We start from the raw sequence: 13127 nt of genomic DNA, 5'->3' as shown, positions 1-13127 counted from the left end.
TCAATGTTAAACTATTCACCTTATTCCGGAGGCTCGCGTGGGCGCCGCCATGAATTGTGCCCGCCCCTTTTCTGCTATGTGTTAACATGGGGCTGGAGACGTCCACATAAAATCAGTCACTACACGAAAACAAAGTCGTTTTTAGTCCGTGCTGAGAAACGGTGCAGTGTCGACATGTCGGTGCAAATGAACATTGGACATTTTACACAAATCAATCGACTGAACATCAGATTTGAGCGGAGAATATTTTCCCTCGTTCTCCGTTAAAATGAACGGGCTTCGCGCTCGACCGGAAGCGTCTGGACAACGGAAAAAGTGGCAAAAGTGGGCGGGGCGGAATAAGGTGAATAGGCTCTTTAGAATGTTGTGATGTCACGTGAACGCTACCTATTAACGAGATCAGTATAAACATCTCAATTTGAGCATAATAATCCAAATTTTAGTTGTTTTGATTATAGCTAAGAAGTTCTCGGGCATTTGTCCTGGATTATTTCACTTGTTCTGAGATGTTTCTGACTCGTTTCGATACATTTCGTCCTTATTTCAGGTCATTTTCTTTGCCAATGGGGAAAGAAAATTGTTCTTATCTCATTGGCAATTTCACTTTCTTATTTCAAGCGAGATTTACCCTAGAACTGGTCTGAAATGTCCTCAAACAAGCAAAGCAAACTCGGTCCGATCAGGAAAAGTGTCTAAATGAGTGAAAACCGCTCAAAACAAGAAACATTTCCTCAATTCAAGTCATTTAAGCCAATGCTTGATATTGACTTTTTGTAGTGTGTCGTGGACAAAACCACCGGGTTGGCAACATTTATGAGACACATCATTGTGTTGAGCTTGAATAATTACAGTCTTTGAAATTTGCTAATTGCAGCCAATAAAATCGCAATTTACATTTGATTGTGCGGCCCTAGCATTACCGGCTCCATAGCAATCATTTCATAAAAAGTCAATAAAGGGCACAGAGGGAGGAGTGGCTTTGATTCCACTTCTTACTTAATGCTCACAGCTGTGGGAACAAAACAACTCAACCACATGAATTTTCACAAGAGACAAAGGCCGGTTAATTATAATGTGCTCGTGTCGGGACAGACCCACTGATCCAAAACAATGATATTTATAACACCGTTGCGTAGGAATACAGTGTTCATGAATGATATTTGAGAATCTGAGAATTTAAATGAGGGTGTTTCTTTATGTTGTTTACGCTGAAGAAGAGCAAAGGATCTGTCGACGTAGTTTCCTCTTCCTCTGTTGCTTTAACACAACGGCAATAAGAAAGCATTTTACACCAGCTCCCGCACACTGTTGCTGTGTCCTTGGGCAAGACATTTCAAGCACGTTGCCTCCAGTGTCTGGGTACATTAGTGTATGAATGAGAGAGTGAATGGGAGACCTGGTTCTTTTACTGTAAAGCGCTTTTATTACATCCATATCATTGCCATAATTAAAGGTTTGTATGGAGCATCGAGTCAAATTTAATGCTTTTTAAACACCCTTGACTCCCACCTGAAGCGAGCACGTTTTCTCCAGCTTTTACCACAGTCCAAAAGCTTCTGGAAAAAAGGTGTGAAAAAAGCAACAAAACTGAGATGAAAACAAGGATGAAAATGTGAAAAAAGTGAGAAAAAAATGACGAAAAAGTGACGAAAAATGTGCAAAAAAATGACAAAAATGGAGAAAAATTTGACAAAAAAGTGAGAAAAATGTGACGAAAAATTGAGAAAAAATGGACGAAAAAGTGACAAAAAATGTACAAAAAATGTACAAAAAATGTACAAAAAATGTACAAAAAAATGACAAAAATTGACAAAAATTTGAAAAAGAAAGTGACAAAAAATTGACAAAAAATTGACAAAAAATTGACAAAAATTGACAAAAAAGTGAGAAAAATGTGACGAAAAATTGAGGAAAAAATGGACGAAAAAGTGATGAGAAGTTGACAAAAAAAGCGAAGAAATTTGACAAAAATGAGACGACTGCCCAACAAAAAAAGTGATGAAAAAAAAAAGTATGACGTGAGGAAAAAAATTTAGTTTTGTAGGTCTTAGCTTTCAAATGAGGCGTTACACTGGCCTACAGGATTTGGGTAAAGCTGAACTGGAGAAAATGCTCTCGGTTCAGGCGGGAGTTAAGAGGTTAAAGGAACAGGCCACCGTTCTTCCACACTGAGACATGTTCTTACCTGAGCTTAGACGAGTTGATGCGTTCCTGTCTGGTCTTTGTGTGCGCCCTCAGTCACGCAAAACGACCAAAGATGTTGTTAGCATTTGGCCTCTCCCAGTGTATTCCTATGGCTCCAAACGGGGGTGAAGTTAGATGCGACCACGCTCTTCCACGGGCACAAAGACCAGACAGGTACGGATCAACTCGCCTAAGCTCAGGTAAGAACATATCTCAGTCTGTAATAAAATCTATATTAATAAGAATAATAATACAATAAAAATGCACATACATTAACATTGTGTGAGTTTGGTTTGCGTCAAAAAGGAAACGAGTTCTTCATATTTTTGCTATTGTTCCTTGTTGTTGTTTTGCTCACATTGATTGTACTGTGTGAAATGAAGTTTTATCATTTTGAGTTGGGGGAAGGCGCTCATAAGCTTTTGCTTCAGCCTACTCCTTTTGAGCTAAATGTATGCTCAGATAAGTAAATAAAATAAAAAATAAAAAATGTAAAAATGGTGGAAAATTTTATTTTTTACTCAAATAAGAGTACACTTTGTTTTAATATTACTCATGTAGAAGTAAAAAGTACTGTATGAAAAACTGCTACAGTTTACATCTTCTTGAACGCCGACTGTAACAAGTGAATTTCTCCTTTGTGAGATCAATAAAGGTTTATCTCATCTTATCTTGTTACTTAACCTCTTACCACCTGCCTAAACCAAATGCATTCTGTCCTCTTTGGCTATTATATAGGCCTGTGTAACACCTCATTTTGTCACATTTTTGTTGAATTTTTGTCACTTTTTGGTTGAATTTTTGTCACATTTTTGTCACATTTTTGTTGAATTTTTGTCACATTTTTGTTGAATTTATGTCACATTTTTTTTGCGTTTACATCCTTGTTTTCTTTTCATATTTTTGTAGCTGTTTTGGTGCTTTTTTCCGAAGAAGCTTTTTGATTCGGGTAAAGCCAAACTGGATAGAATGGGTTCCGTTCAGGTGGGAGTTAAGAGGTTTAAGGGGCTAGATGAAAGTTAACCATTTTATACTCACTACTGCCACCTCAGGTCATACGTGTAACTGCACCTTCTATGTTAAGCTCGTGCATGACGGCACTTTGGACCCGAATTAACACCGTATTGAGCGACAGTGCAGGATTTTAGAGGCAGTTGTGGTGAACAGGGATGAGCTCATTTTACACATTATGGCTGGAACATGTAGGGGGAGGAAAACACAGAATTTTAACATTTTTAAAATCCATATAGTTCCTTTAACCTCTTAACCCCCGCTTGAACTGAGAGGATCTTTTTCCTCACGTCATCAGATTTTTTTTCCATCATTTTTTTGTTGGGTATTCAACTCATTTTTGTAACTTTTTTGTCATTTTTTGGTTATTTTTTGGTCATTTTTTTATATCGGATTTTTGTCTTTTTTTGTCATTTTTTGCTACATTTCTGTCATTTTTTGGTCAATTATTCATTCATTTCTTGTGACATTTTTGCCACTTTTTCATCAATTTTTCATCACATTTTTGTAATTTTTTTTGTCACATTTTTGTCATTTTTTTATAAATTCTTTGTCATTTTTTTGTCAAATTGTTGTCAATGTTTTCTCACTTTTTTGTCACATTTTTGTAATTTTTTTTGTTAATTTTTTGTTATTTTTTTGTAATTTTTGTCACATTTTTGTCATATATTTTTAATTTTTTAGTCAAATTTTAGTCATTTTTTCGTCCTTTTTTGTCAATGTTTTCTCACTTTTTTGTCAAATTTTAGTCATTTTTTCGTCCTTTTTTGTCAATGTTTTCTCACTTTTTTGTCACATTTCCATCATTGTTTTCGTCTCAGTTTTGTTGCTTTTTTCCAGAAGCTTTTGGATTGGGGTAAAGCCAAACTGGAGAAAATGTGCTCGGTTCAGGTGGGAGTCAAGGGGTTAAAAACATGTATCAATGTAACTGAGTACTACCCCCCTGTAGTCTAATAATAGTCTATGTATTTTTTATTTTATTTTTTAAGTTTATTACATTAGAGTCTTGCCAAGAACACTCGATTCGATTGATTTTCTGCAGGTTAAAATAAGAAGAATTACATTTGAAATCATGGTCATCGTTCTTTTATTGTGGTGTGAAATAAAGAATCTTCCGTTTGCATGTCCACACAAACACTGAGGCATATCAAAAATCCCCTTTCTGAAAGTTATGTCGACATGAGGGTTTCATTAGTCTATGTACATGTAATAACACTGCTGAGATGAGGAGTCCATGATCAAAGTTGTAAAATAGAACGAAACAAAACACTAAAAAAGGTTTCGCCACTTTAGGATTAGTGAGTGGTTTAATGAATGTACACATGATGTAAAAAACAAATGACAAGGTTTTTAAAAGACGTCCATGTAGTAAGAAAGTCTGAAGATTTCCCCAACTGGTTAAAAAGTGAATGAAAGCTCCCGTATTACGCTTTAATCAGGCTTTTCACAATACTTGTATGCAAAAATGACGGCTCCCTGTAGATGTTGGATTATTAAACAAACAAACAAACAAACATGGACGGCTTCTGCTTCTCCCTGCACGTTTTTGTTGAATTTTTGTCACATTTTTGTTAAATTTTTGTCACTTTTTTGTTAAATTTTTGTCACATTTTTGTTGAATTTTTGTCACTTTTTTGTTGAATTTTTGTCACTTTTTTGTTGAATTTTTGTCACTTTTTTGTTGAATTTTTGTCACATTTTTGTTGAATTTTTGTCACATTTTTGTTGAATTTTTGTCACATTTTTGTTGAATATTTGTCATTTTTTTGTGAGTTTTTGTCACATTTGTTGAATTTTTGTCATTTTTTTTGTTGAATTTTTGTCACATTTTTGTTGAATTTTTGTCATTTTTTTTGTGAGTTTTTGTCACAGTTTTATTGAATTTATGCCACATTTTTGTTGAATTTGTGTCACATTTTTGTTGCGTTTACATCCTTGTCTTCTTTTCATATTTTGTAGCTGTTTTGGTGCTTTTTTCCGAAGAAGCTTTTTGATTAGGGTAAAGCCAAAGACGTCCATGTAGTAAGAAAGTCTGAAGATTTCCCCAACTGGTTAAAAAGTGAATGAAAGCTCCCGTATTACGCTTTAATCAGGCTTTTCACAATACTTGTATGCAAAAATGACGGCTCCCTGTAGATGTTGGATTAGTAAACAAACAAACAAACAAACAAACAAACTGCTTCTCCCTGCACGTTTCTACGGTTACGTGGTTGGAGTTAGCACAGTTAGCACAGTTAGCACAGTTAGCACAGCTTCCAAAGTGGCGCATCTAGTCATACAGAATGTGGGAATGCAACACTTCCGACAAATTCATTTCCTTATGTAGCTTAGCATGAAAAAAATACTAGGCACGTTTTCCTGGTGGTTAAGGCGAGACACTGCAGGTGAATAGGGGGGGAAAAAAAATGTAGAGATGTCAATTTGAAACTTTTGCTGAACATCACAGATATAAATATGAGGAAAAAATGTATTGCATTTTTTCTGTCATTTTATGTTTTCACAAAAAAATAATTCATTTTGAGCATTAAAATTGCCAAAATTGCCGAAATCAAAATAATGAATTGAGCCAGATTAAAATTTATGGTTTTATTCTATTGACATATTAGTGACTAAGATTTTTTCAGAGGAGATTTTGGATATTTTGTTTAGTTTTTCAATAAACTAATCATCAGTGAAAAAATCTGTAAAAATTCAAATTCCGCCTGATTTTTTTGGTTTCAAAGTTGAATAAATCAGGCTAGGAATTAGATATTAAAAAATCCCTCTGAAAAAACCTTCAAAACATTGTCAGGTCTGAGCCTGTAAAGTTTGGAGTCTGTGGGAGCTTCTATAAGGGCTCAGGCTCTGCCCGAGTGCGGCTTCTCTCATTCAGAGAAAACCAGCCCTGAAGTTTTGTAGCGAGTGCGCATGCTCGGCCCGTTCTTCCACTTTTCCGCTCCAGCGTCTCGTAGGAGGAAAAACACCATATTTGGGTGAAAGCGTCATCACGGGGCCCCTTAGCAGGACACGTGGATGTCAAATCTGTCAATATTTATGAATGAAAACCCGCGGGAAAGACGGACTTTCTACGCGGCGCAGCAGCTACTTCCGGGTCGCCCCCACCTCGCAGACAAAACATCATAAAATAAACATCATGCGGGTGAGTTTTGTCATTTTTATTCTCTGACATGAAAACTAAGATGTAAAGGGAGGAAAATGGATAAAAATCTCCACTTCGACCACTGCGTGAAAAATCAATACTTTCACCTGCCGTGTCTCGCCTTAAAAGAAGAAGCTAAAGCCTATGGAGCGTGATCTGGGAGCTTTGAGAGTAACATGGAAGAAGATGAATGTTGGTGACTTAACAAAATTGTCTTCAAATGCTTGTGGATCTGGAGTGTTCAGGTCCTCTCTTTTGGCCGCCGACGTAGCTGCGCTTTATAGATCTTCCTCCAGCTGCTCGAGCTCGTCTCTCAAAGCCTGCGCCCGGCCCAGCTTGTCCAGTTGCTCCTTCGAAGGCTGCTTGATTTCTCCCGAGTCCACTTTGCTTTGAAGATCCTCGATTTGCCGTATCTTCTTTTTCAGGTTCTTGATTTTCTTGGCCTTTTCCGACATCGCCGAGGAGTCGTCGGGGGCGGAGACGGCGGAGGCGGCGGCCGGACTCTCGTTGACCGTGAGGTGGTCGACGGCGTGACTCACGGCGTCCACCTGGTCCTCCTCGTCCGCCCCGCCCTGCTGCTGCTGCTTGCGTTTCTCTTTGCGCTTCATGTTTCGTTTGGCTGATTTGGAGAGGCCGGATGCTTCGGTCTCCTGTGGCTTCGCGGCAGACGCGTCGTTCGGGCTCATGCCTGGGGGCAGGTCTGGCTTACTCTTGAAGAACTTCACATACTTGTTTTCGTACCTAGAAGAGAGAGCGCATTGCTTCATTTGTATTTTTCAATGGGAATTTTTTCAATAAATCACTGGTTTTCACAAACGACATGTAAACAATTAAAAACCGGCAAGTGTGATTTATTGAAGCAGTTCATGTACGGTTAGTAATCCAGCAGGTACCGCCATAGATGCAGACGGCGTCTCTGGAATCGCCCATATATGGTCATTTTTGAATGCAGTTAAGGGGAAAACAATTAGGAGAAAAATGTAAACTTTCTTTAATTATTCAAAAACTACTTTAAAGGAATAGTCCACCGTTTTTACATACTGAGATATGTTCTTACCTGGGCTTTGACGAGTTCTTTAGGACCTGTCTGATCTTCACCCGTGCCTTCAGTCACGTAAACACAGCGCACACGGCGTTAGCATTTAGCCTCTCCCTCTCTCCTCTATAGCTCCAAAACAGGTCAAGATAGAAGCTACCAAGCTCTTCCACGTTTTCCCTATTTAAACATGGTTACGTGAAGTGTTCCACTACAAAGTATAATTACACAAAATTAAACAATGTGGATTTTCTAAGCGGATAAAAGGGGATCTATATTATAAGGCGTAATAATACCAGGAGTAGCTCGAAATCCGCGCAGTAATCTTCACTTTACTGTGCAGATGCCAAATTACTCCTGGTATTATTACGCCTTACAATATAGTTCCCCCTTTTATCCGCTTAGAAAATCCACATTGTTTAACTTTGTGTAATTATACTTTGTAGTGGAACACTTCACGTAACCATATTTAAATAGGGAAAACGTGGAAGAGCTTGGTAGCTTCTATCTTGACCTGTTTTGGAGCTATAGAGGAGAGAGGGAGAGGCTAAATGCTAACGCCGTCTGCGCTGTGTTTACGTGACTGAAGGCCCGGGGGAAGATCAGACAGGTCTTATTCACCTTATTCCGGAGGCTCGCGTGGGCGGCGCCATGAATTGTGCCCGCCCCTTTCCCTCCTATGTGTTAACATGGGTCTGGAGACGTCCACATAAAATCAGTCACTACAGGAAAACAAAGCCGTTTTCCGGCTGCGCAGAGAAACGCTGCAGTGTCGACTTGTCGGTGCAAATGAACATCGGCCGTTTCACACAAATCAATCGACTGAACATCAGATTTGAGCGGAGAATATTTTCCCTCGTTCTCCGTTTAAATGAACGGGCTTCGCGCTCGACCGGAAGTGTTTGGAAAACGGAAGTGCTGAGACAACGCAAAAAGTGGCAAAAGTGGGCGGGGCGGAATAAGGTGAATAGAACTCGTCAAAGCTAAGATAAGAACACATCTCAGTATGTAAAAACGGTGGCCTATTCCTTTAAGGGGAAAACAATTTGGAGAAAAATCTAAACTTTCTTTTTAGCAGTTTAGTAGTTCTTTAAAAAACTACTCGCTGAATTATGAATATAGTTTTCCACTGAATCAAGAAGACATGGAGAGGAGCAAAGTGGTTCAACAGCCCATACATACATAAATGACGGAGAATGCTAACAGGATGCTTCATGTGCTAATGCTAATGTTAGCTAGCACGGGCTACAACTGCCGTTTTTTTCACTTGTACTGAACAATCTGCTGTGAGGAAAATATCCACATGAGCCCGATTTAGACTTGACTTTATCTGTGTGTGATAAATAAGTTCATATTCCACCAGAAAATGGCTAGAGTGAAAAATGTGTTTCTCTAACGATTCTATTTCCCCCCTCGACAAAGCCACGCCCCCTTCTATAACACGATGCCGTCTGTATCTATACTCACCATAAGTCGGGAGGATTCAAGTGACTTACCAAATACGTCATTACTTTTTAGTTTGTCAGCTGGAAGACATCGCTTCTTCTCACAACACTTGTAACTTGTTTATATGTGAAAAGCACAAAATGAAAGTATGGACGTCTTACACTGGCACTTCCTCCTGAGGGGTGTATCCGTCCTTCACTCGCCGTGGCTTCCTCCAGCTCCCGTCAGGACGCTGAGTGGCGGCGATGTATTTACCTAAAGATTAAAGAACAGACATGATGAGGTGTCAATAAAAAAAATGATATCCATAATAAAAACACTTGCTAACAGTTTCCAGAACTACATGTCCAGACCCAACTTGGTGGTCAGTGGAGCCAATGGCGCAGATTGTCAGCCGCACTTCCTTAACCTCTGAATTCCCGCCTGAACCGAGAGGATTTTCTCCAGTTCAGCTTTACCCAAATCCTGTCGGCCAGTGGAACGCCTCATTTGAAAGCTAAGATCTACAAAACTCATCTAAATGGATCTTTTTCCTCACGTCATCAGATTTTTTTTCAGCACTTTATGGGGGGGGGGGGGGGTATTCGACTCATTTTTTCACTTTTTGTAATTTTTTGGTGACATTTTTTGGCCATTTTTTGTCACATTTTTGTCATTTTTTCGTCCATTTTTGGTCAATTTTTTGTGACATTTTTTTCAATGTTTTCTCACTTTTTGTCACATTTCCATCATTGTTTTCGTCTCAGTTCTGTCGCTATTTTCACACCTTTTTTCCAGAAGCGTCTCGCGTTTGTTAGAAAGTTTGGGAATAAAACTATTTTAAAAGTTTGTGAATACATTTCTGCTTCTCCCACACACCAGACAAATCACTACAGCAAAAATAACAGCCTCTCCTCTTACAGTTTAGGATTAGAATAATAAAATTATGCATATTTCAATGTAGGCCATATGTTGAACAGAAGACTCTGAAGCATTTCTGCAGATTTAAGTAGATCTTGGTGATGAGAAAAAGGATGCAGGGGCTGCGGAGCGTCAGGGCAACATGTTTCTGATCTAAACACAACTCAGATCCAATCATCTGTCAGTCCTCTGTCAGCGTACGTGTTTACGGCACTTCATTTCCCACAATCCCTTTGGCCTTTGTAGTTCAGGCAGCCGAGCGAGGCGGAGAAAAGCAACTTCGCTCGCCGTCTCAAGAGGACACGGGCACCGTCGCACAGGAGGCGTCAGAGCGAGGCGGGGCCATCTTGGACACGAATCTGACCGGCCTGCACCGCTCGCCTGCAGCGCCTCGCTCATCTTAAACACACCTGCTGTCTGTGGCATCAGTGGGGAGGGGGTTCTGCTGAGGAGCAGTGGTTGGTTACTCGGCTGGTGACGAAAGCTCGGAGGCGTCTCCAGGAGGTGGGGGCGTTCCTAGGAGGACTCAGGCAAACCTATCCCTAAAATGGCCGCCATCAGAGTTTTTACAGATTACTCAGAAATACGTGAATGTGCCAAGGCAACACTTCAGGCATGTTTTTAATGAGGGAATGACAGAATAACATGATGTAAAGCTTGAAAAAGTCCATTTTGCACAATACCCCCCCCTTTAAGCTGGTGCATGAAGGCACTTCGGACCCAAATTAACACATTACCAGTGCAGGATTTTAGAGGCAGTTGTGGTGAACAGGTCTGAGCTCATTCTACACATTAGGACATTGCTGGAACATGTTACATGTTTAAACTCCATACAGTCTCTTTGAGTCTACCCCAAGGCAGCTGTGGCAACAATAGGAGCTTTCGGTCACCAAGCATCAGGGGCGGACTGGGACTGAAAAACAGCCCTGGACTCTGACCAGCCTGACCCAAATTAGCGTAAATGCGACACTTCCACAAAGACATATTTTAACCCTTAACTCCCGCCTGAACCGAGCACATTTGGCTTTACCCAAATCTAAAAGCTTCTGGAAAAAAGCTGTGAAAATGGCAACAAAACTGAGACGAAAACAATGATGGAAATGTGAAAAAAGTGAGAAAAAACTGACGAAAAAGTGACAAAAAATTGACAAAAATTTGACTAAAAAGTGAAAAGAATTTGACGAAAAAGTGGCAAAAAAGTCACAAAAATTAGACAAAAATGAGACGACTGAAATGTGACAAAAAAGTGAGAAAAATTGATGGAAAAGTGGCAAAAATGTCACAAAAATGTCACAAGAAATTAGCAAAAAAATTACGAAAAAACAACAAAAAATTGACAAAAAATGACAAAAAAAAGATAAAAATGTGACAAAAAAAAAAGACAAAAATGTGACAAAAAAATGACAAAAATGTGACAAAAAAAATGGCACTTTGTGTTTTTATTGCTATTATTCTTCGGGTTTTTACTATTGAAATGTTATGTTGTCTTGTGTGTCAATTGTAGCACTTTGAGATGTGTTTTCCTATGTAAAGTGCAATACAAATAAAATGTATTCTTATTATTATTATTACTTTGGCTTTTTTGTTGCTTTTTTTAGATTGCTTTGTTGTTGAGTTTTCATCTCTTTTGTCACGTTTTGTTGTGTTTTCGTCACTTTAATTTTTTGGGTCACACTTTTGTTCTGTTTTCATCCTCATTTTCGGCGCTATTCCAATGCTTTTCTTTTAAGTTCTTAGATTTGGGTAAAGCTCGGTTAAGGAGAAAAGGCCAGACCGGTGGCCCTAGAGCCAGTGGCCCCTCTGTGCTCTTCCAGAATGGACACATGGCCAGTCCGCCCCTGCCAAGCATGAAATGAATGAGTAAGTCCAGTAAAGTGAAGCCATTATTGTTATCATTGTATGTACTATTTATCTTGTGTACTTTAGGATATACTACGTAATAACTATGTACTAATATAGTCATGGGAATAAACATACTTTATCTTCTACACTAATAATAACAGTAGAAGGTGCGTATCAGCATTTAAGTTGGAAGAAACAGCACACTATGTAGCAACTGTTAGCACAATAGCTAACACACAACACATTCAAGTTGAGCACATTTTCTCCAGTTTGGCTTTACCCAAATCTAAAAGCTTCTGGAAAAAAGTTGTGAAAATGGCAACAAAACTGAGACGAAAACAATGATGGAAATGTGAAAAAAGTGAGAAAAAACTGACGAAAAAATGACAAAAAATGGACAAAAATTTGACAAAAATGAGATGACTGAAATGTGACAAAAAGGTGAGAAAACCTTGACAAAAAAGTGACGAAAAATTGATGAAAAAGTGGCAAAAATTTCACAAAAATTTCACAAGAAATTGGCAAAAAATTGAAGAAAAAATGACAAAAATGACACACAAAAATTACAGAAAATTGACCCAAAAAAAATGGAAGAAAAAATGACTAAAATGTGACTAAAAAAATGGCACTTTGGCTTTTTTGTTGCTTTTTTACATTGCTTTGTTGTTGAGTTTTCATCTCTTTTGTCACGTTTTGTTCTGTTTTCGTCCTCATTTTCGGCGCTATTTCAATGCTTTTCTTTTAAGTTCTTCGATTTGGGTAAAGCTCGGTTAAGGAGAAAAGGCCAGACCGGTGGCCCCTCTGTGCTCTTCCAGAATGGACACATGGCCAGTCCGCCCCTGCCAAGCATGAAATGAATGAGTAAGTCCAGTAAAGTGAAGCCATTATTGTTATCATTGTATGTACTATTTATCTTGTGTACTTTAGGATATACTACGTAATAACTATGTACTAATATAGTCATGGGAATAAACATACTTTATCTCCTACACTAATAATAATAGCAGAAGGTGCATATCAGCATTTAAGTTGGAAGAAACAGCACACTATGTAGCAACTGTTAGCACAATAGCTAACACACAACACATTCAAGTTGAGCACATTGATCAATCTTTACTTTGAAGGCGTGAACAGCAAGGCATAAGCTTTTTAATTACGTTTTTGCAACGCGGTGCTCGCATTAGTGGAGTGATAATTCGCACTTTGAACAGACAGACAATGAGCCACATGCAGCAGCCTTACCCGATTCATCCGTGACATAGGGGGTCGCCATTTTAACGCCCGTCGCCCCGCTCTTCATCAAAAACGTCCCCGCGGCTCCGTGCGCCGGGCAAGAGCTGCGACCGGACGAGCTAAAGCGAAGGGTTTTTCAGGCTCCCAAAGCGGAGAGAGACATGTTCGTTCACACTGTGCACGCTCCAGGGCCGACGCTAGTGTGAAAAACACCGCCGCACTTTACCCCCGCACCGGGACGAGCGCGAGCGGAAAACAAGCCGACCCTGACTTCGGAAATGACGACGTGGAACGCGGGTTGCCATATCCTGTGGTGTTTACGTAAAGCGGTATCAG

The 13127-nt window shown here is 39.2% G+C and overlaps 1 protein-coding gene across 1 annotated transcript; it reads right to left on the bottom strand.

Annotated features, from left to right (window-relative positions):
- Positions 1-6184: 6184 nt before the first annotated feature.
- Positions 6185-12856, bottom strand: pym1 (PYM homolog 1, exon junction complex associated factor). The gene is made up of 3 exons (XM_079558858.1): positions 12801-12856; positions 8978-9071; positions 6185-7075 (listed from the first exon to the last, which is right to left on the bottom strand). The coding sequence occupies exons 1-3, from the start codon at positions 12829-12831 to the stop codon at positions 6613-6615; spliced, it is 588 nt and encodes a 195-aa protein (XP_079414984.1). The 5' UTR covers positions 12832-12856; the 3' UTR covers positions 6185-6612.
- Between the last annotated feature and the right edge of the window lie 271 nt (positions 12857-13127).

The sequence above is a fragment of the Gobius niger genome, assembly GCF_951799975.1.
Source record: "Gobius niger genome assembly, chromosome: 6".
Lineage (NCBI taxonomy): Eukaryota > Metazoa > Chordata > Actinopteri > Gobiiformes > Gobiidae > Gobius > Gobius niger.
The sequence above is the reverse complement of the archived record's forward strand: the minus strand, read 5'-3'. Positions and strand labels throughout refer to the sequence as shown.

What these genes read in the sequence shown, in the direction of transcription:
- pym1 (XM_079558858.1), bottom strand. Translation starts at nt 12,831, where the DNA reads ATGGCGACCCCCTATGTCACGGATGAATCGG. An exon ending in CTATGTCACGGATGAATCGG is followed by an intron (nt 9,072 to 12,800) that starts GTAAGGCTGCTG and finishes TTTAATCTTTAG; the next exon opens with GTAAATACATCGCCGCCACT. An exon ending in CCTCAGGAGGAAGTGCCAGT is followed by an intron (nt 7,076 to 8,977) that starts GTAAGACGTCCA and finishes TCTCTCTTCTAG; the next exon opens with GTACGAAAACAAGTATGTGA.